Raw genomic sequence first — 25,235 nt, forward strand, 5'->3', positions numbered from 1 at the left:
TTTATCACATATCACTTTTTATTAATTTATAGATTTTTTATTACAGTTCATGATTTACCATAAGAACCTTTTATGGCATACCATCTATGACTTTGCCAAAACAACAAGACACAATCACAGTTTCTTCCAGCAGGTTTTTACTCTAATTAACAATTAAATTAGTCATTCGCTCTCAACCCATTAAAAGCAAATTACCAACAGTCTTATGCCTTTTTTCTTTTACATTTGATTGACATCCAATAGCATGTTTTTATGATTTACTTATTTTAGAGCCACCTATTAAATGAATCAAAACTGTAAAATAAAACATTGCATTTCAAATTAGATTGATTTTTGTATTATTTGATTGTTTCCATGGAAAATGGTCTTGCTGAATGCAAGATCAAAACTTTGTCCATAGCAAAGGTTTCTTAATCCGTGGAGTTTTATAATTGACAAATCAGAATTTACTCTCTGTGGTCATTTTAATGTATCGGTCATTCTTGTTTAAAGTTTAAAATACGCAAGTTGCAGAAGACGCAACATAAAAGACACATCAAAACAGTGCAGGTGTGTCTTTACACACTTGTGAGGGTCACAGGTCGGATGCTGAGGGTGAGCTCCGGAGGAACAGGAGGAGGAATGAATCGCTCCTCCTTGAGGAGCCGCAGTAACAAATCCTCGGAGTCCTGCGGCCAGCGGTAAACACGCGTGTTCTGAAGCCAACGTGGAACATGTTCCTGTGTGAAGAATACACATGCGAAAATGTTTAAGGAAGGTTTGATGTACATCAATGGTGGTAAGATAAAGTAACCGCTTGCCCTGAAAGTATTAAGCAGAAAACCTGTCTGACCTGTGAGGCATTGGGGAAGAGAAGCGGTATGAATCTAAAATTCAAGCTGCCTTGGTGGATGAATTCATGCTGTATCTGTAAAAATTTGATTAAACATTCTCGTACATGTAAGCAATTATTGTCAGAGTCCTTTCAAATTCAAAAAGTATATTCTCACCGTGGAGTGAATATATTTAGTGTGTAAACCATGGCTATCCATGACGGATCCTTCAATGTCCGCCTTGTACTTTGGACTGATAGCGATGATAATCATGCTGGATGGCTGTTAAAAACACACACACACACACACACACACACACACACACACACACACACACACACACACACACACACACACACACACACACACACACACACACACACACACACACACACACACACACACACACACACATTCTCTGTCTATAAGAAGAATAAATCAAAATAAAACAGACCAAAAACATTTAGTCATATCCTATATTCTCAGTCATTGATTAAGTGGTAATATTGCTTACAAAGATTTCTTTTTGACAATGTAGCAACAACAATACAAAAATGTTTGTAAAATCAGGTTATAATTGTAGTTAAACTTACATCTTTCAAGTAACCATCCACCCACTTGTTGATATCCATACCTCCGATGTGGTCGTCAAAAATGTAAATCTGTAAAATTGAATTCACGGCTTTAAGTGAACTGTCGAGTGTTGTTTGACTGACTTTTGAAGGAAGAGATATGAGCTCACTGGTCGGAAACCCTGCTTTGTGAGGAAGTCTCCAAAGGGGACGATCTCTGAGGAAACGTCCAAAGAATACGTTACAAAAACGTTTCCTGAGAAGAGAAGAGATCAAAAAATCCAAATGAATCTCAGAATGAATCCTTTTAGTTAATTAGTAACCTGTATGCATATTAATGCAAAAGAAGAACCCTGATTACATACTACCAAAGCTAAACTAAATGAGATTCTTTTGTAAAAAACATAGGTATGTCATTAAGATACATGCATTACTAGTTTGGTCCATATACTGATTTACTGTGAAAGAAACATCAACACAATGCAACACAATATAACAAACCACACCCTCACAAATAACCATGAAATTGTTTCAATTCATCTGAAACAGTCAAAAACAATTCTAAATCATAAATTTCAATAAGAATCATTTGCACAGAATGGGGTGTCTGGGTGCTTTTGGATTATCAGACAGATTTTCCTATTATTTATTATGTGTTTTTATTGTGTTTTGTAAAGAAAAAGGAAATCTCATGAATAGTGGAGAATCTAAATTAGATTAAAAGTAAGTGTTGAGGGAAGGTTCTTTTTGCTCTATAAACACACTGAGCAACATAAATACACACTGGGATAACCGGTTGGTTTCTATAGAGCATACAATGAATCAAATATGAGAAAAAATAAACTGTAGTTTAACTTTGTTCACCTCACACATAAACAACCAAGATAACAATTAAGCGTATATGTTGTTTGACAATTGAACAAGTTTCTTTTAGCGAGGCGCAAAACAGGCCAGACAGGTTTATAAAGACACCTACAAGTCCACCATTAATCATCCTACCACCTGCAAGTGCACTGGTTACCTGCAAATACTATAATAAGAAATAAGAAATCAAAATGTCCTGCACAGTTATCTCTTCACAATCATTGAAATATGATCCTACTCATACTTTTTCTGACATTTAAGTGACATACTATACTTGATTTATACTTGCTTCGTTTGGTGACCTTTACCATTTTTACGAATTGCTACTACTATTCTTTATCTATACTATGCCTTTTAGCTACATATTAGCTACATTGACATTCCCATAATGCATTTTTAAAAGATGGAATTGTTTAGTGGGTAAATTCTTATTATTTTTTTTAGTATTACACGCTGTCTGCAGATTAGGGTCAGAAAACAGACAGAGGCAGCAGACTACTTGTAATTTTCCTAAAAGAATCGTAATATGTTAGTAATTGTTTTGTATAACTTAACTTAAAGAACAAAAAAATAAGAAAAGAAAAATAACAAATGAAAAATAGTTATTTTTTCTGTCTTTATTCACTTGCGCTTACTGTGTGTTAAATGTGTTGGTTTAAGAGCATAAAAGGGACTCACGACACTCATCGGGCAGACTGACGGTTCTTCTTCTCTCGTAAGGATGTGAGAAAGACGCCTCTGAGTTCATCACGTTGACCTGTGCCGCACCCTCCAGGGGGGGGGCGGAAAACTGGGGCACGTTGACTGAAACATTTCCCCGAGCCAGGCTGTAGTCGCGACGTCCAGGCCTGAAGGCCACGTCAAAGAAAAATAAGCAAAAGGCTCACGCGTGACGCGCAACGTGGTCGGAGCACCTGGTTCACTGCGTTTCCTCACAAGCGTTAATACTGAGCTCGAAAGAACTTTAGCAACTTGTGTTCTAAGTAAGGTTACAAAAGCACTGCACAGATAAATTCCTTTTTTTTTAACCGATTGTGTAACTGGAAAGTGCCTTTAAAGTCAAACACTCGTACCAGTGTTGTGTACCGTCCCTGTGGGGGCAGGAAGCACAGTGGTGACGTAGCTGAGGAGGGTACGCGTTGAGGGGGCCGGGGTTGTTGTTCTGCACTCCTCCTGCAGAGTGATAATATCTGGCCTCCAGAACGCGATGGAGGTCTGTGGAAATAGTTTAACCACACGATGAAGGCGGGAAAATAGTTAAATAGTTTTTGGCTCCTTTCCATGAAAACAACATTGAACAACATTTTTTTCTCACCGTAGTTTTTCATGTGATGGTGAGGAGGTGGAAGGGGTCTGTAGTTTGGCACCTCGTCCACAGATCTCAGGGGCAAGGGAGGCTCAAGATCCTCCTCATCACTTTGAAGATGAGAAGTGTTTCCGTCAGCCCTTGAAATAAAAGAATGAAAATAGATGAATGATATAATCCCTGATTAATTCAGGTTGTATTCTATTCTTTGACAGATTTCCTGACTCAGAGATGACCCTTATTTTCTGCCTGCAGGCCCCGTAGTTACACACCTGTCAGGTCCACCGCTCCAACAGGAACTCTCTCCTCTTGTGTTTCCCTCCCACGTCTCTGTAAGACGAGGGTGATGATTGAGATACATAATGGTCGCCGTCGGCTCCACATGCAGTTCATCAGGAGCCGGCTGACTCCGACCCTCTTGGCTCACTTGTTCACCGCTATGTGGTATTTTTGGGTAGAAATTATCTGCACTCATGTAACAGGTCGGTAGGAATCTATCATAATGCAGATTGGCATGAAATATTTGGTTTACTGTGACTTGATTGGAGTTATTCGTGGTGGAAAACAATTTTAGATCTGGTCCTTTTTCAGATTCCTCCATCTTAACCAGGTTACCTCCCAATAGAATGAAGTCCTGCAAGTAACAAACAAGAAGAAGAATATTGTTACAGGTCAAACAAAATTGCAGGTACATTAGCACTAATAATTTCACATGTAGTCAATGTATACAGAATATGCCATGGAAACATTCTCTTACATGAATTGTCTTTTGTACATACTAGGAGTCTGAAAAGAGCAGAGTAATGACATACCGGTCTTCGGCTGGATTCTACACCTGCGCCTGCAAGGGCGTCAATGCGCACAGCCTCAAATAGCTGAATGTGCTATATGCAAATTCTTCACTTCTTAACTGCATCCAATCAGAGGCAGAAGAATATGTTCAGACATATTGGCTGGGAAGGATAATTTACACATACTATTCAAAAGTGGAGGCTTGTTCCTGGACTTTACTGTTCCGAAAAAAGGATCGTTAAAATGATTCATAAGTATTGCTCTGAAATAGCAAGTAAACAAGCAACAATTAAGCTGTACTCTCAAATGACTAACAAGGCTTTATTCAAAAAAATGTTGCTGAAACCAAGATGCAAAAGATGTGCAATGAAAAACCATTTAAAGATTGCGCACCTATCCTGTCGACTCTTGTCTAATTAGAGTGGGTTTGAATGTCTCATAAATACAGCGGGCGTGACGGGTTTAAGCCTGAGGTGAAACCACAGAGACTCGATCACTCTCGTGCCTGAAAGTCATTAAGAAACTTTTAAACCTTACTGAGAAGTGTTCAGTGCAAATTCTTTGAAGTGAGTAAACAGGACGGTGGGGGAAAGATTGTTTATTTCAAAACCAAACCAAGAAGTGTACAATAACAGACAGAGACAATAAATAATGTAGAGACCAAAAGATGTTCTGTTTATCTACTGAATCAAGGCAAAAAAATGATATAAAACCTTTTTCTTTTTCCACCAGTAAAAAGCAACTTAAATACGCGTAGAAATAGCGTATCGTCCTGGAATGCACACAGTAGGAAGTTTGACGCTTGAGGATGATTTAATATCATCCAAAGCTGCAGATTTCTCTGTGGGAAAAAAAAAAAAAAGTAATCACAGAATTCTGTATTCTTAACGACAGGTTTAGAAAATGTTTAGCAAAATAATATGTTTGGTCTCGTAAACATTTTATTTCCAGATACACATTATTGAGGGACAAACACAGATAACTTCCTTCTTCCCAGTCAAGTGGCAGTTTGTTTGTTGTTTGGCTGCTCAAGAGAAAAGACACAAATTCTTACACTTATGCCTTACAATAATGCAACACACATTTTTAAATACTGCCATTATAATAAGCAATCAGCCGAACAATAATTGCAATTGAAGAGAGCGGAAGCCTGCTTTTCAACTACAAGGCGCTGAACTAAAAGTCACTTTTAAGCCGATCTAGGACTCATTGGCAGCAGCTGAAATGGGATGAGTGCACCTATTAGTGCAGATGCCATACACGTTTGGGTGGAAGAGTCCATGAAGCACTAAGTTAGAGTTAGATAGCATGAAGGCATTCCCTAACAGTATAAGAATATCAATAAACATTAAAAGGCAAGAACAGGTGTTAATAGTACATCTAAGTTCCTTGAGAAAGGGAGAGCAGAATCCTTATGGTCACCTGGTAAAAAAAGGGTTAGTGGACACCCAGAAAGATTTCTGAGATGCTTCGGTTCTAGGTGTATTTAACTCTTACCATTCCTACAATTACTATGTCACGGTTATCTGTGAGCCTCACGTTTCTCTACGCGGCGTAAATCTGAAATAACTTTGACCTCGGAATTTAAAAAAAAGATGAAAATCCACACGTTTCCAAAATATCAAAAGTAATATAAAATGAAACAAATAAAAGGGATAAGTAGACAAGCAATTGTATTTACACTACATACAAGTTATACCAGTCATCTTTAACTCCTCCGTTATCTCAGTGCCCCGTCCCACTTCCAAATCATCCTTTGATTCGATAGTCAGTACACTGTCAAAACAGCAGTTGTCCCAGTTTGTAAGAAGCTTGGAGGTCGCGAAGCCAGTCAACGAGCTTTAAATTGTTACAGCCGCGGGATGAGAGCGATTCGGTGGAGATTGGCTCCCTCTGGTGGTCGGTAGAGGAAACAACATGAGGCGAGGGCGGCGGTTTAGAGGTTATCCCCCGGCTGGTACTGAGGCTCAGTGGCGGTGAAGTAGTCCTCCAAAAAGGCCTGCAGGTACTCAAAGGTAGGCCTCTCCTCCGGGTCCTTCTTCCAGCACTGCACCATCAGCTCGTGCAGGGAGGGGGGGCAGTCCTGCGGGCACGGCATTCGGTAGCCTCGCTCCACCTGCTCCAGCACCTCGCGGTTGTTCATACCTGGAGCGAAGAAGACGGAGAAGTGATTGAAAATGAGTCTGAAGACTCGGCTTTCGAACAAGAACCGCACATCACTTTGTCTCATTGACCGGCTTCTTCATGAGCTTCATCTTTTAAAACAATGAAGAAGTGGACCTTTGAGTTTGGATTGTTTTCAAACCTTATCCTGTAATAGAAAGTACTCAGAGTCCAACCAGTACTACACTTTTGAGAAGGACTCCGATAGCAATAGATCAGAGTTTAAGAAGGTTTTTTTTATATACATAATCGAAACCGCTGACTCTACATTGTATACGATATTTGCACCAGTTATGGTAGTTTAAATCCACCATTATGATGTTTCATCATTCCAATGTTCCATATCTCTGAAATGTACTATCATTGTTTCTCAAGATAAAAAAAACTATAATATTTTACTAATTTCGTTAGTTGCTTTTTGGAGCCGGGTACAAAAGAAATTCACTCTATGTTTGAGTATGCGACAAATAAACCCAATTGGAGTTCTATTTTCTTCATTTATTTTCTTCATATTCGCTCATTACATTAACACAGTACACAATGTTTGGTGGATTCCCATATTTTCAAATATATGAAAAAAAACATAATCAGAAATAGGAGTGTATAGAAGTGACTACATTCAACATAATTCAAATGGTTAAAGAATTTAACTTTTTTTTTCTTTTCTGATATATAATGTGAAATGTGTATAGCACGTAATCCATTTGACGTGTTTATAGGCCTAGAAAAATGCTTCGTGCATAATGCATGATGAAATATCCATCATGCAACATGCCGCTCTTTTTTTAGCTTACGTACCCATTGCTCGTGTCTCAGCACACGGAAACACTCTCACGCACTGGTCATTAATGAAATATAAGCCATGCTGCGGTTGAGAGAAAGCGATTATATAATCCACAGAGCTGCTCACTCACCTGGATAGGGCACTCTGCCCTTGGTCACAAGCTCCGTCAGCAGGATGCCAAACGACCACACGTCCGACTTGATGGTGAATTTCCCGTAGAGAGCCGCCTCGGGAGCGGTCCACTTTATCGGAAACTTTGCACCTTGTAAGAAGTACAACGTCGTGGTTTTTGATTTCGAAAATAAAGAGAAATAAAAGCAACAGGATTTACCAAAACCGGAGCGAGTAAGTAGGTCGAGCTCCTCCTGCGTGAACCTTTTCCTTCATCTGAGATTTCATTTGGGGCATAAGTAATAACGTCCCACTAGGGGAACAAAACTGAACAACTCCATTATCTCGCTCAAAGTCAGTTTGCAGAGGGCCTAAGATGAAACATTACATATTTAAAATGAAGTCCTCCTGGTGTACAATCAGGGGAAAACAGCCCCACGATTTGACACAAAAAACAAGATGGATTTAGCAAGGAGCTAATGCGACCACGTACTCCTACCTTGTCTCGCTGTGTATTCGTTGTCCTCGATGAGCCTGGCCAGACCAAAGTCAGCGATCTTACACACCAGACTTTCCCCGACCAGGATGTTGGCAGAGCGCAGGTCTCGGTGGATGTAGTTCATCCTCTCGATGTACGCCATGCCCGCAGCCACCTGGGAAATGTGGTTATGTTTTATTTTATACTCAATGAACAGTGTCAAGGTGAATTAATCAGGGCTCAGCAATATTTGCTATGTAGATTTACAACCATTTAATGAGCCATAAAAATGGCCCCGAAATAGAGAGGATGTCTCTTATAGAGAGATCGATATCACTTATCAACTCACAGGAGTGATGAATTACATCTTCAGAATAAAACAACTGCTGATTTGAGTGCTCAAATGCGCTAATGCTAAATCACTAATTTAAGGTTATTTGTTATCCAAATTGTCTTTAAAATACATTCATTGCAGACCAGCCAAACTGGTGAGTTTAATATTTTAAAATACTTCCATTTTGGAATGAGTGGTTGCCTGATGAAACTGCAAACCTCTTCTTAACATCAAGATGGAAGTAAATGTGGCACACAGAGCTAAAATGAATGAATTGGTAACAGCTGGAGATGGTTACAGTTAATAAATCTCTCTGGAAACAAAAACACAGTGTGCAGCATCAACATTTAACACCACCTGCTGCAGCGTACCTGAGCTGCCATGTCCACTAGATTTGGCAGTTTGAGGCCTCGTCCTTCTCCATCTTTAAGGAACTCAAGCAAACTCCCTAAAACACAAATTGAAAATGAGTTCGGTAACGTAACATCTGCTCCGAAGTAGGACGCGTCCCTGACTGTCCGTGCAGATGTATAAATAATGTACCGGCTGTGTAGGCTTGAGCACAAATGCATGTATGTAATATTCATAGTGTCTGTCTGTAGTGCCAGTTTAAAATAGCCTCTACCTTTGCACATGTACTCAGTGACGATGTATATGGGCTCTTCAGACACCACCGCATAGAGCTGCACCAGCTTGTCGTGTCGAAGCTTCTTCATGATCTGAGCCTCCTCCAGGAAGGACTCCGGGGACATGGTGCCGGGCTTTAGGGTCTTAACCGCCACCTTGGTGGTGCCGTTCCACGTGCCTGAAGAAAAAAATTAAATGTCTTAAATTGTACTTGTAACGTCACTCATCTATAGCAAATTGTAAATTGGCTTATTTGAGGAAATTGCACTTTCTTGTTCTCCTGAGTTTGTACCCTATGGTTGAATGCACTTATTGTACGTCGCTTTGGATAAAAGCGTCCGCTAAATGACATGTAATGTAATGTAAATGAAATATATATATATATATTTTTTTTTTCTTACAGTAATACTCTGGAGACTAGTGGTAAAGATATTCACCATTTGCAAAATATGCCCCATTGTCTGACAAAGTGATGGGAGAAGTATGGAAAACATAAAAGTATATGAAAGTAATATATGACATTTGGTGAAGTCAGTTATGCAATTTGTTTCACCTGTGCCACCCACCAGCTTATTGTGGTCCAAATAAACACAGAAATTCACCAGAGATGAGAACTCCTAAATGAAACGACTAAAGGTAGACCCTCCTCCTCCTGGGTTACATTAGCTGGGGGGTTAGTATAAAGTGCTCCGAACAAGCAGCATGTTTCACAACACTGTCCACCCTGAGACCGAAAGACACGCACCCATCCAGACTTCTCCAAACTGGCCGTTGCCGAGTCGCTTGATGAGCTGCAGTGACTCCCGCGGGATCTCCCACACGTCTTTGGTTTTGACGGACAGGTCGGTCAGGCGAGGCATGCCTTTGTGACACGGTACGATCAGGCGGCAGCACAGCCCCGCAGCCCTGGCTGGATCGAAACCACGCCGGTTCACATTTTAAATCAAGGGTAAAACAGTACAACCACATGACAATGCAAGGCGAGCCGAGCAGACACACTGTCTCCTGACAGAACGTTTTTGCCAATCCGCAACAACCCGTGGCCGAGCCTCACCAGAATAGTGCTGCACGAGCTGCTGGAGTGTCTCAAACTGGGCCCTGGTGGTGATGTAGTAGCCTCCGCTGTCCAGCTTGCGGATCTTGTAGTGTTTGACGTGGTTTCCCTTGACGTCATCCCAGTCCTGGATGGAGAGCGAGTAGGCCCCTGGAACCGACACAACACGGCGATTACCGTCGCGTGCAACATATCTAGGGCAATGAACAACTGCAAAGTTAACAACATATTCAACTTTGCGTATAAATAGAATGCTTGTGAGCGTGTTGGGTGCAGCTCGGTCAGAGAACCTTTGGTTGTTTCACTCTCACGGATGAGGAAAGTGCCTCTGGCGTTGCTGTTGGAGAGCAGTTGCCTCTCTGCATCCTTTCGGCCTAATTTACCAAAGTACCAGCTGCAGGGGAAAAAAAAAAACACAAATCAAACTATGGAGGGGAAAATATTTGTTTAATAATCTTTTAAATATTTGTTACTTCACCGTTCGTGTCTCTGAGCCACAGTTAACAAGACGGGTGAGATGAGCTCCCACGTGTTCAAGACATCCACTCTGCTAATGAGGCGGTGTGCTCATTTAAAAAAATAAAACAAGCTGTACTCACTCCTCAGCTTGGATCGAGTCCACCGGAGCCACATAATTGCTGGGAATGTAACCAGTCCCACCCGTAGTGAGAGAACGAGCCTCCCACCAGTCGCCCTCGCTGAGGAGACAAGGGTGAAGAGATGGAGGCAGGTCGTCCTTTTACACATTATGCACACGGGCACAAAAGAGCACTCAGCGGCGAATCAGACTTATTGTCTGTCTTGTCTCTGAGTAGAGAGGACATAAAAACAAACTACAAAACAGCTAGTTTTTCTAGTGCGTGGGCCCCTGAAGCTGGTTACCACCTCACAATCATACATATCCTTTTTTTTTTTAAACTATTATAAAAAAGAGAGAAAGGGGCTATTGAGAGTTGTTCTGGTTAAAAATGAGATTTGTTTAAGGGGAAACACAACATCAGCGCCCAGATGTCAGTCCACTGCTGCCATGGGAAACGACCATTAAACGTCCAGAAGCTTCGGAGCAGCTCAACAAATACAGCTCGAAACGCTTTGGTTCTCTTGTTAAAATAATAGTGGGAGAATTACAAAAAAGTGGCAGAATAATTGCTGTTCATGTCAACAAACACAGAAAATGAGGATCATTTAAATCTCACTTTGTTGGGATAGGATGAGTACAATGTTGCCTTCAATACATGTAGTGACACACCCCATACGTACTGTGTAGAAGCAGGGGAATCCTGCCACTATTTAACAGGACAATTAAGTTATACTGTGCAAACTGTTGCAGATGTGCTTTATATAGTAAGGTCGTAGAGTTCCAGGGAAATAATGAGTATACGACTGAATATATGAGACTGCTGCGGTTTAACATGGATCCCATTTAATCCCCTTGATAGAAGTATTTATTCTTTTAAATAGCTGGGCCTATAACAAAAACATCCGTGTCCTCCGTTGGTGTCATTTCAGTCCAAATTCAACATTTAGACACCGACCTCGAAAAAAAAAACACAAAGCAGAGAGTGGGAGATAACAACCGCCACCCTCAATGCTGTCATGCAGATGTTTTCACACTTACGTGCTGTTGAGGATCTGGAACCTCTCCCCCTTTCTGAAGCTGAGGTCATCCTCAGTCCTGGCCTCATAGTCGTAAAGAGCCACAAACAGAGTCACCCCTGCAGGGAAAGCGACACGTGCTGGTTAGAGCTGAAATGAATAAATGCATTATTATGTTGGGATGTTTACTGTGGCTTTAAAGTTTGTCTAGTCCATCTGTCTCTCACGTGGGCTGCTGCCCTGATCATTTGTTTCCCGCACGCCGTCTGCTCTTGCAACTTCTCACAATCTATACAAACAAAGTCAAACTAGTCCACGAGAGCATGCCTGAAAAAGCTTAGGTTTAATGATTTTATAACAGGCTTTCTGCGAAATGTTAAACGATTGTATTACCTAATTCGGTTTTCAAATTTAGGCTGGCTGTATTCGGCCACAGCAGGCAGCTGTTTTTAACAGAAGCCCAGAAACCGAGTGCACTCTACCTGCGCAACACCACATGGCATACAGACACAGTTACCGTCCAGCTGGTTAACAAGCCGGAGCATTTACCAGACGAAGAGATCAATATCTCCCTTCGGAATTGGGGGAAATGAAAACAGGGTTTAAAAAAAGAAGGTAAATTTTACATGTTTACCATGCAAATTCAGTAAACTCCTTGAAAATAATGGAGTAAAAGTCCAGCTTGGTCTTCGTGGTGATCACATCCACATGCTTTTTGGATCCTGCGGGTGTAGCGTGCTCATGTTCAAGACCCATGTTGGACTATTCTTTTGAAGGAAACTCGCAGTTCAAATCTTTTTCAGACCGGATTCTACCCACACAAAAGATTAAGTCCGGCTTTAAGCATTATCAGGACGAGCACTTTTAGGAACAGTTCTTGCTGCCAACGCAGATGCATCCGATGTGATCCGGAACGACCCCGGAGTGCCTTTATCTCTCACTGAGCCTGAGACAATAAACTGATTTTCTGATTTGATCTGAAATGTTCCTGGACAGCCGGAGCGACGGTGCTGTGATAAAGTCCAGCCTGGCCGTCAGTGCAGTGACCTCCGAGGCACCTTACAATGACCAAAACGCTCCCTGTCAATGGGGGTCAGTGGAGGTTTTTAGCTTTATCCTGGTTGGCTGTTGTTTGGAGGGTGTTTCTTCTGCAGCCCCAGATGTGAATGTTGGATACTGCTGCCCTCCAGGAGTGATTTCATATTCATGCAAGCACAGCGTGCCGACTCCACATATGCAATTTTATCTGTGCTGGGGAAATAAATAACGCAAGTAGTTTACATCAAAGAAACGGATGCTGTTGATTTGTCAGGCAGTTGATATACATCTTCTGCTGGGACGTGGATTTATCTCATCATCAGACTCTCAGAACACATAAAAAGAATCCCTGAATAATAAAACAAAAAAAATCAAGATTGCAACCTTGATTGACTTCATATGTGAGTGAAAACCTGCTAAGAAACAAACCACGCGTGCTGGTCGGTTAACATAGAAGACCTGAGCCTATTTATTGAACACTGGACGAGGGCCAGTCAGTGAGTGGTCTTCAGAGAAGTTTACAGCTTTGCAATTTAGACGGACATTTTATTTCCCTTTTAATTGCTATGCAGTAGGACAGCTACATATATCAGAGTTACAATGTCTTAAAGGAACCCTTTGACATATTGGGAAATAAGCTTAGTAGCTTTCTTTCGGAGAGCCAGAAGAAAAAGGTTCAACGCCTCTAAAAAACACTTTACAAAGTTAAGACGCGTCGTGAAAGTTTTGCGTTGCACCTCACAGTGGAACCACATCGCGAGACTCCTTCAACCTCACCTGTCCCGCCCCGCGACCGAAGTGTCCCGGACTGCGAGGACGTGTGCACTCCCCCGAACACGGCCACCCCCTGTGTGGCGCCGCTGTGGAAGTTGTTGTAGTTGGGGATGGTGGTGACCCCGAAGCTGGGGTAGTGCTGCGGCGTGGGGTCGGACCCATAGCGGTACCCAGAGTTGTGCGAGACGCTCGTCTCCCGGTCATCGGTGAGTTTTGCTGCTTCTTTATCCTTACATTGGACACAGCCCATTCTCTACTTTCTGTGGGTGGAGAGAGGAAGAGACGGATGAAATCAGTACGTGGGTGAAATAATAGCTCACAAGCCGTCTCCGTTGGGGAAATTCTGATTCAGTGTTCCATTATTTCAGGGCTTCCTCTGAGAGTTACAGTGTCTTCTTTCAATTAGGCTGAAATTAAACACCATTTCTAATCATACTTCGGAACATAATGTGCTTTACTCTGTCACTCTTCTATATGTGCACAGATAACTTAAGCTTACTCAACACTATTAAAGCATTTTATAGCACTACTTATCACGGTTTACTTTTCCATCTTGTTGCACGAGCAGAACTTGTGAGAAGGTTGCGCACCCAGCCGTTGCATTAAGTTGGTATGCACTTTCTGTTTTTCCACAGACACATCATACATATTCATACATATTCAGTTAAAATGCAAAGAGAGGCCCTTTACAGCAAACTGCTGCCCGGCTCTCCACGGAGTCTCATGAGGGGGCCCGGCCGGCCTCACCAGAGTACAGATAAACCACTTTCTGTAAGGAGCGGGGCAATCTGCTTTGCCAATTAAAAAAGAGAAGAAAAAAAAAAAAAAAAGAGCCTTACCGTCTTTAAAAGACCCAGTTAAACTAATGCCCACTTCGCCCCCCCCCCCTCCCCTCCCGTCCCCCTTTAAGCCCTGCGAGCTCACTGAGCCACGGCTAAGAAGAGATCGCTGACAGCGCCGTCGTCTTTCATCACCACCAGTGGCCGGCCCTCTTTGGAGACGGCTAATTAGAAACACACTTGTTTACAGTCGCTGCGGATGGAGAGGGGCGGAGCTACGGGGGCGAGCGCCAGTAGGAGACAGACGAGGAGGGGAAACTATCGCATCACTCTTCAACCTCGGGGCTAAAAGATTTAGAGCCACGTTAACAATACAGAACGTTCACTCTGGGGCTGTTCTTTCTGCCAACAACAATGGCCGTATGGAAAAAGAAAAAGTTATTTACTGGTTTCAGCCGTTAAATGTCCTGGATTTCTTAGTTTTCCAAGATAGCGAATCGTTTTAGTTGGACAATTGATAATATATTTCAAAATGCCAGATGGGAGAGGTGCGCAGTCCAGAATTAAGTTAGGAAATTAGTTTCAAGTCCTTTGTGAGCTGCTGAAGAACACCAGAGCTTAATGCTTGAAAAGGAAAGCTACGACCGAGCGGCTCCAGGCCTGTTTTACATTTACCAGCCAGAAACCCTAAAGGCCTACATCAAAAAAAAAAGTGCAAACAGATGCGCCCAGCTCGCCCGAGCACCGCCTCTCTGCTAGCACTGCAACCGGGTACGGGCGGAGCGAACTACAGCGTGTAGTTAAAGACCAAAGACTTAGTTAGTTTTTAATAAAAAGGTACTGTGAAAAAAGTCAGAAACAGAAAAAACAAACATGAGTGCATTTCAAAAAGGTCCCTGATGCTTTTTCATCATCTGTACACTTCATGCCCAAGAAATAACTCGGACAAGTACAGAACATCTTCACATCTTTACTCACGGTCAGCTGGTACCTGAAAGCATGGAATACACACCAGTGCAGAATTACCCTCCTGTGCACAGCATTTTCAATTCCTCCAGTCCTACATTTGCTGCGCACATTTAAACTAACAGAAGAACACAGCCACTGCAGAGTGAAGGAGACTCACTGGGATCTATTACTGCCCATAACACCCCACGGCCTACCCAGAGGAAGGAACCAGCCCAAAGACCAAAGCTGTGAGGCCGCAGACTGAAATACGAGCAGGACTGCGGAGTCTTTGCTTATCCTTAAAATAACAAACAATCTTCATGGACATTTATTTTTACATCTCCTATGTTCTGGTATTTACAGTAAATGTCACTACGGTAAGGCAGGTATATTAAAATAAATCAAACACATGCTCGGCTTAAAACGTCTATGTAGGGGGGGGACGAGAGAGTTTGTTTACTATGTAACATTAATGCAAAAACTTCTGCGGCCACCAAATAATTGATCAATTAGTCAAGAAAGAAATTGCAAAAGCTGACTGAGTTACTCAGTGCAGAGATGCCTCTTGTTAATGGAAACACAGATAGTGACATAAAGCCCACAATGTTAACTGAACGTACTGATATAAAAAGATCTCTACATCCGGGAGGAATCCGAGTAAGAGAGGAGAGATCTCCGGCCGTCGGGCAGCAAGGGAGGATCACGACGTTCTTCCTGCTCTTGGGGTAAAAAAGACACCTGAACGCATCTGTAAGTCACCTTCTGCCCTGAAACTAGACCACTTTGTATGTGGAGGAGTCGGAGGATCAAATTAACAGTGCTCATCTTGAATGGCTCAAGATGCACTCTGAAAATTGATTTGATTTCCGGCCAAATCTGTTGGAAGTATATTAATCAACTAACCACGTGATTCCTTCACATGAGGCAGTGAGGAATGGAAAGAAGTGTGGACCCAATATCAGCTTAGCGCAGAGCGAGAGGGAAAGGGTGAGTGTCACTTCATCCATCACAGCTGATGAGATCAACTGGAAACTCATTTTAAGAAGCAGCGCCTTTATTCTGATGCTGTGCGGAGTGTCAATAATCTCCAGTAACACCGAGAGCTGCAGACATAATGAGATATTCTGCCATTGACAGAACATCTGAGAGATCAATACAGTGAATTAAAAGCACAGACAGGTCAGGGTCACACGACATGACTAATGGAGTCAGGCCTGAAAAACAGGCCGTTGTCTGAAAATACAACGTGTGGACTGTTATAGAAATAAAAGAGCACGTTAATACATTATAGGCTGCAATAGTCTTAAATGATACATCATACTTTTAAAGTAAATACTTTGTTTTATATGACCACAAGCCCCAAACACCAAATGAATGACCAGGAAAAGCAGCAAATGTGGACATTTATAGAGATGGAGCAGAGGAATATGCAGTTAGTCGCTTCGGATGAAAGCATGAGCTTAATGAAATGTAATGAATACTTGACATTTCTGCTTGAAAAGAAAGACTAAATAAAAAGCCTGTGGTGTCACCTCCAATGAGAACACATTACACATCTAAAGTGGGATTGAATCACATCTAAGAACGCCTTTATTATCCAACCCAGATAAACTCCCACATCTCTAAAAAAAAAAAAAATCCTTTTGCATTCAAACGGAGCCTTTAACAAGGCAGCTGTGTATTATATGAAGTAAGAGGTTCCTTTACATCAGATCATTGACATGCAACAAAACAAGGTCAAACATACCACACCCAGCCCACTGAAGCAGCACTCGCAAAGACCCGATTCACCATGAAACACAACTTGCTGTTCGGTCAACAGAGAAAAGACGTCAAGCCGGATCATTTTCCATTTGAATACTTATGAAACTCAATCCTCTGTTTGCTGGATTTGGTACAACTGTGACGATCTCTCCTAATGGCTGCCATTCTCTGAATAGTTACAATATTTGCTTGTGTTGGACAACTGAGTTCATTGAGTGTATCAACAACAAGAAAATGACCACATGTCACTCTGCTACAAGATTATCAGCACAATGAGACGCAGTGTTGAGGCTTCCAAAGCATTCTTCTCGTACTGAATGAACAGAGATGGTTACAGAACCCACAGCTGACTTTCATGCAGTACGTGTGGGCTTAAAGCCTCGACTGTGTTTTGGTGTCACAATGTTCACAGTGAAGTATGTTGAGTCATGTTTTTAAATCACTGAGCTCATTGTAAATGCCCATTCAGTCAGTGAGATTTGTGCCTTGTATATTAATATTATCCAAACGGGAAAAAGGGGATATTCGATTGTTTTTCTAACAAACAGATGAAGATTCTTGCTGCTTCCGCTTTATCAATCTGAAGTGGTTCTTTCCAGATGTTGTGCCAGTATAAGGCAAATGGTCAGTGTAAGAATCTGCTGCTAATCATGTGGTGGGTCTACAGCAGTGGAGGTTTTCTGGTAAACTGAATATATGTTTAAAAAAAAACTGCAGCAACAACCAGAAGAGAGCTGCAACCAATTGATTAAATCAATAAGTAGACAAACAAAAAGCAAACTTTCTACTATTCTCAGAATTAAGTTTTCTGAATAATAACAATAACATGTTGTCAGATCGGTCTGTTCTCTGTTTGAGCACTTTTAATGGAATAAATCTGTATTTTGGAACGCAGGCTGCACTAAACAATCGATTGGAATCTGGGACACTTTTAACCAAATGTTTATTAGATCAATACAGGAAGAAGGCCAATCACAACCATGTGCTATCCTGAAAGTATTTATTTTGTCTTATCCACAGTCCAAACAAGATATTCATATTACCATCATGTGCAGCTAAAACTACATTCAAGCTGTCAATCAAATGAATCCACTAACTGTTGCAGCTCTTGATTCAAATAATCATTAGTTGCAGGTTTTCAGAGGCCGTGTGGCTGAAAAACGACAAAACAATGTGTAAATGAGCACCTTTAACCACTGAGTTGGTCCTCTTCTGACCTAAATAGTTCACCTCTGCGATGGCAGTGGTTGAACCGAAAATTCTAACGTCATGAGTAGCTTATGTGACAGTGGGTTTTATAAGGGAGTTAAATATGGAGAGAGAGAGAACATGGTCCATCAGCCTTAATATGCTCCTGTCATACAACAATTCATACACATCACGCAGGCCAGTTGTGTAGCTTTCCGGGTGTCTGCCAGCAAGATGGATGGCTGCCCCTCCAGACACACGCGATAACCCAATTAGGACAGTTTTAATTGGATATTTAACAGCGCGGGCAATGCAATTAAGCTGAAATCACACGACAATTATTTGGGGTGAAATGTCCGCGGGCCTTTGTGCCGTCGATCGGGTCTGTGTGTGTGTGTGTGTGAGAGAGAGAGAGAGAGAGTACGGCCTCAGTGGTCAGCTCTTCTATGCGGCGCATCCATCCCTGTTACTGCTGCAACACAGAGCCCCTCTCCACAATCACAGCACTGCAAAACATCACCCACAATACCGGGGCCACCGCTACTTCCCCTCTCTCTCTCTCGTGATTTTACCCCCACGGAGGGCAAAGTTACCCGTCAAATACACGCACCTATCGCCTGCAGGATGCCCGGCCGGGATGCTGGCTCTGGTTGCAGCGACCAACTCCGTGATATTCATCCCCTGCGCTCCCTCTACAGCGGAGAGGAATTCATCTTGCAGCCCACGGCGCAGGATAAGGGGACGAGGCGGTTTGCACCAATTGAAATTCAACACAGGGAGGGTACTTACCGCAGAAAACAAAAAAATCAGATTAATCCATCGGAGTTTCCAGAGGGACTTTGCTGTGGCGAATCGCGGATATTTTTCTGCTCCCTGTGACAGTTTTCCCGTCGCATGAAGAGAGAATAGCGGCGGGATTTCCGTCCCTGCCGATTCGGGAGCTGCTGTCGCCGCCGTGCGTACAGATGATGACGATCGCGATCAGAGCCAAGTTCACAGCAATAGTACGTGGCTTTCCGGTTGGCCCTGTCAAAATAAAGCTGCGCGTCTCGCGTGATTTTCAGGTGAAAACAAGCGTAAAGAGTCATTTTTTTCGTCAAACTATTAGAAAACAGAACGCACAAGGTGTTACTTCCACGTCCAGGACCCTATTGGAATCGTGTTAAGCACGCTCAATTGATTATTTCGGAAGGATTTCACTTTTGTGCTTTTATTTCGACCTTTTACAACGGCTTTATTTTCCGGTGTATGTGTTGACGTCACGGCGCAGCTGAGGTGGCTGATTGGCACCGCGTTCCTCCAATAACAGGGGAGAACGGGTAGGAGGACTCCTCCCCGTTTTGGGGCAGACTGAAAAACATGGCACGATTGCCACATTGTCCATTTTAGTTCAAGTGAGTAGAGCTGTCTTCACACAGATAAAATGCTTGATTAAATAAGAAACAGAGTGCACGCAGATTCTCACGCAGAGAGAAACACTTTAATGGACTTCTGTGTTTAATTACAGCCAAAAGAAATCCAACAAGTATGTGTTCTTTTTTAATCCAACCAAACCGAAAGCAGGTGACTTACCTCTCTGCATGATCGGGCATCTTTAGCTGGAATAGAGTGACCAAGAATAGAGTAAAATACGTTAATAATCAATCAGATAAAATAAAAAGTCACTTGGTCTTTATTTTACGTGGTATTTAGGGGATAAACGTCTCAGTGGAAGCTTCCAGAAGAGCTATTCTTACAAAACAGTCAACCCAACAGCTACTGACAATTACCCACCTATAAAACATGTTACTTTTTTGAATATTTCACAAGATTTACAGTTAATTTACATCATCAGTTTTAGTAGTTGTTCAAACACTGGCCGGAGCTCAAACAAACCAAACATGCAGGTTCATTTGGTTTACTGAAAATGAATCCATTTAGAATGAATCAAACTACCACCCCTGCTGTTTCTGCCACAAAAGACAGCCACTCTGTTACTTGCAGTTTTTGTGTTGGTCGGGGAGGGGGGGTTAACAATATTAGAACATTTTGATAATTTTCCATCACATTCTCCCCGAGTATGAGGGGAAATGTTTTGTGTTGTTTGGCCATTGTCGATTACCTAAATATGTTTAATTTGTAAAACTGAAAATGGACCAATGGACCAGTTTACAATTAGACAAGAATGAACATCTATCTATCTATTTGCTAGTGGCTCATGATAAAAGAGACAATGTGTGTGCTGATTGCTGAATTGAAAAAACAACATTTTTCTTTGTGGATGCCAAATGCATGTAACTACTCCTTCAGATGTGTGTGCGTTTAAAGAAAGATGGGAGCAGCAAAGTGTTCCATTTGACATGGCATGCAGAGAGAAGTCTAAACCTTCAGCATGTTTAAGATCTTGTGTTGATTTGTGACTCTTCAGAAGTCTGCTTGCTGACACACTGCTCCTTCCATATGGGATCCCGACATGACTCAGTATCATCCTGACAGGTGAAGTCTTTATGTCTAAACGTCTGGACTGCATGGTGCTTGTTGAAAATATTCCATGCCCTGCTTTGTCCTCTGGTTTACATATTCATGGCAGCTCACCATAACAATTACAGCTTTGCATGTAATCAGAATATCACAACAATGAGCGTGGCCCACTTAGCCCCGAGGAAGAGAGGGTGGGTGAAAGACATCGCCCTAATCCTCAAACTGTTGTCTGCACTTCTCACTCGTGAACTGCCTCTCACCCTACTTCTCTGCAACCAGGAGTCGTGATCTAAAAAGCCCTCGCTGCACTGCCTCTCCCTTGGAGCCATTTTGGAACGGTAACCATGGAGATGTGGGTCATGCAGTGACGGCAGAGAGGGTAGACTTGTGGCTGGTGGCGGAGTCGGAACACTGCAGGCTGCTGGAGCAGAGGGCCATAAACCCTCATTATATCTGGGTCACTGGGATGCTCCAGCTGCAACAAGCAGACAAGATGCTATTATGCAAGAAGAGGGAGGCTGTGGGCACAGGGGCTTATAGTTCCAGGGGGACGCCGGTGCACTGAGCGAGGCATATGTCAGGAGCGTGTGGTGATTCAACACAAGACCAGCTGAGCGGTACCTTCTCGGTTTAGCTCAAAACATGTTGTTGTTTTGGCCTATCAATTTAACATTTGTGATAAATAAATTCAGCTGTCTTGTTGCAGCTTTGTATATTGAGAGATCTGTTTAATTTAATCTAACATAGTAAATAATGTAGACTGTACAATTGCAAAATTATACCGTACATTATAGTACGTAGAATTAGACGACATATATTATATCTAGATTATGCTTAATGTAGACTGGCCAACATATTAACCAGGGAGAGGGTGAATATGTCTGATGATGAAGTGAAGGTGGTCTATGTCAAATCAAATGTTGGCCATTTTTGTAGTTTTAAAAAAACGTACGGTTTATTTTCCTGTTGGATTATCAAATAAATCCTTGCGTTGTCTGCTAGACAAGAATCTGAGTCGTTATTTGTGGGAAATAAAATTAAGTTTTTTCTGCACTCTAAAATGGAGATAAAGACAAGTTGTTGGCCATGTTGTTGTGTCTCTCCCATTGTCCATGCCCCCCCACCCCCCTCCTCCCCCATGACCCCCGCTCCGTGACCCCCCCGCCCCCACTCCCACTCGTTAGATTCCGGACTTGTGATTGGCGGAGACGGGGTGGCTTTGTCGTCATAGCCCCAGTGCCCATTCATCAGCGGACTTGGGCGTTGTACTCCGCATCTCATTTGCGGCAGGGCCAATTTCTCCATTTACAAACTCCGCTCGAGAAAAAAAATCGAAAGAATTCGTTTTCCCGTCCGCCTTTTGCCACATTTTTGCAAGTTATCACACCTCCATTTGCGGTCATCTCGTCTCTCGGGCTGATTCCTCGGCTTCGTTTGGAGAAGTAGGTGCCGGTGCTTGACTTGCCTTTTTTTGGTGGGGGGAGGAAGCTTTGCGGTCTTTGTTCATTCATTTTGATCGGTTGGGTTCCTTTGTTGCACCAAAAAGCATGGGAGCACAAACCTCCAAAGCCGCTGGAAAAGAGGAAGCCGCCGTAGAAAAGCCAACAGAAGGCGCCGCCGTTGCAGCGAAGGCAAACGGACAGGTACGTTTTACGTTTGATGGTTTGATTCTTAATTGCTGGAGGGGAATTGGTCTGGCTTTGAGCAGCGCGTTGGCTCGATGGCGTGCTCCATGTTCCATGTAGCGCACCCGCACGTTCGCCGGCAGCCTACAGGGAAAGTGGCCACATGTAACGTTATCCGCAACAATTGTGTTCTTAATTTAAAGTCGCCCTTTTGAAGTAGCAGCATTGTTTCAAATCCAGCGCATTTTCTTGTGAAATTCCTTAAATGAATACAGGCACAGCCTTTAATTTAATTTCAAGATGAATAGCGCACTACACTACTAACTAACCCGTCGAATAAATTAAGTTGCTTTTGAAATACATTTTATGAATATGTTCCGGCGGCGGTAAGCTGATTACCGAAACATGGCGGGTTTTTTAATTCATTTGGTGGAAATGGGGTTTGTGGGTGCGCTGACTGGCATGGCCATTTTAAGACTACCACGCCTTTGTTGCCAGATTCACGAATGCAGCCACGTTGTGGTTCGCACACCGCCGACAAAATGCACAATTTACTTAAAAATATAGATGAGGATACGAGGATTTGTATACCAGTTGAATCAACACCAATTAGTTTACTATATGGGCCATTAAAATAAGGGGGAAAAATATCCAAATTCCTATGTTATATCCTCTGGCTCCTCACCGAATGCCACCTAGCGGTTCCCGGCAGAACTGCAGCCTAAGCGACCAGCCTACTGCTGAAAGCCACAGATCTGTCGTCACTCTCCTAGTAACAGATGTTGCTGCAGTTGTAGGGCTATTTTCCCATTGGTTAGTGCTAGTCGATGCGTTTGATTAAATTCCAAAGCACGCCGGATTTTGCAGGGAGTCGCCATGTACACACCTTCATGCGTTGCCCGCGATGCATGACTACACAATCAAGAGTGCACAACGGTTTTCAACTTCAACACCGCTATATACATTTTAACATTATTTTCTGTTTCCTTCAGGAGAATGGCCATGCCAAGACCAACGGGGATGCCTCTCCATCTGCAGAGGAGGCCAACAAAGATGATGTACCGGCCAACGGCAGCACTCCTACAGAGGAGGCGCCAAAAGCCGAAGGCGAGAAAGTAGAGGCCGCTGAGGCCAACGGTGAGAAGGAGCCTGCGGCTACAAACGGAGAGGCCTCTGCCAAGCCTGAGGAAGGCACTCCATCCACCAGCGAGGAAGGAAAGCAAAAGAAGAAGCGTTTCTCCTTCAAGAAACCCTCCTTTAAGCTAAGCGGCTTCTCATTGAAGAAGGCCAAGAAAGAGTCTGATGAGGCAGCAGAGGAAGGCGCAGCAGCAGGAGGAGAGAAAGCGGCGGCAGAGAACGCAGCCACTGAGGAGGCCAAACCAGATGAGGTTGCTGAGGAGGGAGCCAAGGAGGCTGAAGCTGAAAAGCCAAAGGCCGAGGAGGAGGCGAAGGCGGAGGAACCAGCAGCAGCAGCAGCAGCGGCGGCCGAAGAGGAGAAACCAGCCGACGCCTCACCCGCTGAACCAGAGACGGCAGCCGCTCCAGAGGCCACCGCTGAGTAACCCTGCTGAACCAGACACCGGAATGAAGGAGGAGCCCGTCTGAAGGAATGCAAGGACTTGTCTAAAACCAGGGATTTCTTTTGATTGTTATGATTTTTTTTTTTTGTTGGTGTTTGTTTACTATTCTGCAACCATCTCATCCATAATGACTGCAAGATCCATGGCAGTGATGGGCAGGAGGTGTACTGGAGAGTGTGCTGCTCCCTCACTGCCCGTTGATGCTTGCATGTGTGACATTGGCTGAGTGAAAGTATGACTGAGTGGGACTGTTAATTCTTTTTTTTTTTTTTTTCCTACATGAAACCATGACTGTGTTGACACGTTGCTGAATTTGACGTATTTTATCAGTAAGTATTTGGTGCTGGGCATTTGGATGTAGCAGCTAAAGCTGTGTCTGCAAGATTCGACACATTGTGATATTTAAAGGGAAAGACCTAAACCAAGTCGTAAATGTTGTCTTTGCAGTGCACAGTTGTTTACAACGCTTAAACTCGACGCTCCTGTGGACACAACCATTCCCGAATGAAGTAGATTTAGTTAACTGTCAAAACAGTAGGTGCTCATCACTTACCATTAGATGCCACCATTTCAAAACTCTGTAGTAATGCACGTTGTATAGACTTTGATATTACTGGTTTTATGACTGAGATGTACCTAAATGACTGAAGTTTTTAACAGATTACCCATTGTAAATGAAGTTTTTCTTGTTTTTCACCATTTGTAAGATTGAATAAAATTGGGAGATGTTTTAAGCAAATTTTGAATCCAGCTTTGATTATGCCACTTAATCTAGTTCAGAGGGCACATACATGGTCTTTACTTATTATTTTTACTAGTTAAAATGAATGTCACATTGCCTACAAACTGTTTAGGTGTTGTGTTTAATTTCTTGTATGCAATGATTAAGAATAAAGGAAACTAACTCTGAACCCTTTTGTTCAGCAGCAAACATCCCTCCTTTAGTCTCCCAACTGACAATCTGTACAAGATTGTGTAGTGTGACTGAGATCCGCTCCTAGAAGTAGAGATGGTCATTCTTTCTATGGCACCTTTTGTGGTGCGCATTGTCGGAAAAAAAATTATACTAGAGCATTTGAAATTAAATTGATGTTCTGTAATTGTAGTCTCATAAAGATGAAATACTCTCTACGGGGGAAACTTTTTATTTTTCTTCCCAGGAGTAGTTTCATATTCACATAAGATGCCCTACAATCAAATGCAGGGATTGAATTGAACAAAATTGAGGTCAATTCAACCTTGTCAGCACATGTGAAAAATGATTACAGGCCATTTAACTGACACTTTTATCCAAAGAGACTTTCATTACATTTTTAACCCATGGCTTGTTCCATTTTTGCCCAGGGAGCAACTAGGGGTTACGTGTCTTGCTTGGACACGAGCTTGGGCTCGAACCACTAACCCTGCGGTTCGTCAATGCAATATGCACTAACCTTGGGGTTCCCAGCACACCATCTACTCCATGCACCACTGTAGACCCAGTGATCTTGATCAAGACATTTTTCAAGATAAATTGAAATATGCCCAGTACCCTGCAAAATGTTTTCTAGAGAATTACCTACGTAATCAAGGCACAGCCCCCAGAT

General features: G+C 42.6%; 3 protein-coding genes across 6 annotated transcripts; 1 reads left to right on the forward strand and 2 right to left on the reverse strand.

Moving 5' to 3' along the window:
* Nucleotides 1-414: 414 nt before the first annotated feature.
* On the reverse strand, nt 415-4,398 carry LOC120833022 (uncharacterized). 2 transcript variants are annotated; one of them, XM_040199791.2, is made up of 10 exons: nt 4,367-4,398; nt 3,827-4,188; nt 3,564-3,694; nt 3,322-3,463; nt 2,927-3,096; nt 1,555-1,640; nt 1,406-1,474; nt 990-1,094; nt 833-907; nt 415-719 (listed from the first exon to the last, which is right to left on the reverse strand). In XM_040199791.2, the coding sequence occupies exons 2-10, from the start codon at nt 4,153-4,155 to the stop codon at nt 558-560; spliced, it is 1,269 nt and encodes a 422-aa protein (XP_040055725.2). In that variant the 5' UTR covers nt 4,156-4,188; nt 4,367-4,398; the 3' UTR covers nt 415-557. The 2 variants fall into 2 exon arrangements, with proteins under 2 accessions (XP_040055725.2, XP_077945697.1); XM_078089571.1 differs by having other exon boundaries at nt 4,312-4,389.
* A 530-nt stretch (nt 4,399-4,928) lies between these two features.
* On the reverse strand, nt 4,929-19,336 carry fyna (FYN proto-oncogene, Src family tyrosine kinase a). Of its 3 annotated transcripts, none has more exons than XM_040199519.2 (12): nt 18,774-19,336; nt 13,309-13,565; nt 11,516-11,612; nt 10,497-10,595; nt 10,188-10,291; nt 9,898-10,047; nt 9,589-9,753; nt 8,842-9,021; nt 8,588-8,664; nt 7,904-8,057; nt 7,424-7,555; nt 4,929-6,491 (listed from the first exon to the last, which is right to left on the reverse strand). In XM_040199519.2, the coding sequence occupies exons 2-12, from the start codon at nt 13,553-13,555 to the stop codon at nt 6,283-6,285; spliced, it is 1,614 nt and encodes a 537-aa protein (XP_040055453.1). In that variant the 5' UTR covers nt 13,556-13,565; nt 18,774-19,336; the 3' UTR covers nt 4,929-6,282. The 3 variants fall into 3 exon arrangements, with proteins under 3 accessions (XP_040055453.1, XP_040055454.1, XP_077945698.1); XM_040199520.2 differs by having other exon boundaries at nt 18,595-18,920; XM_078089572.1 differs by lacking the exon at nt 18,774-19,336 and adding an exon at nt 14,230-14,342.
* A 2,286-nt stretch (nt 19,337-21,622) lies between these two features.
* marcksb (myristoylated alanine-rich protein kinase C substrate b) lies at nt 21,623-24,388 on the forward strand. The gene is made up of 2 exons (XM_078089573.1): nt 21,623-22,087; nt 23,062-24,388. Exons 1-2 carry the CDS (start codon nt 21,992-21,994, stop codon nt 23,629-23,631), a joined length of 666 nt encoding a protein of 221 aa, XP_077945699.1. The 5' UTR covers nt 21,623-21,991; the 3' UTR covers nt 23,632-24,388.
* The last annotated feature ends 847 nt before the right edge of the window (nt 24,389-25,235 follow it).

This window comes from Gasterosteus aculeatus, chromosome 15 (genome assembly GCF_964276395.1).
Source record: "Gasterosteus aculeatus chromosome 15, fGasAcu3.hap1.1, whole genome shotgun sequence".
NCBI lineage: Eukaryota > Metazoa > Chordata > Actinopteri > Perciformes > Gasterosteidae > Gasterosteus > Gasterosteus aculeatus.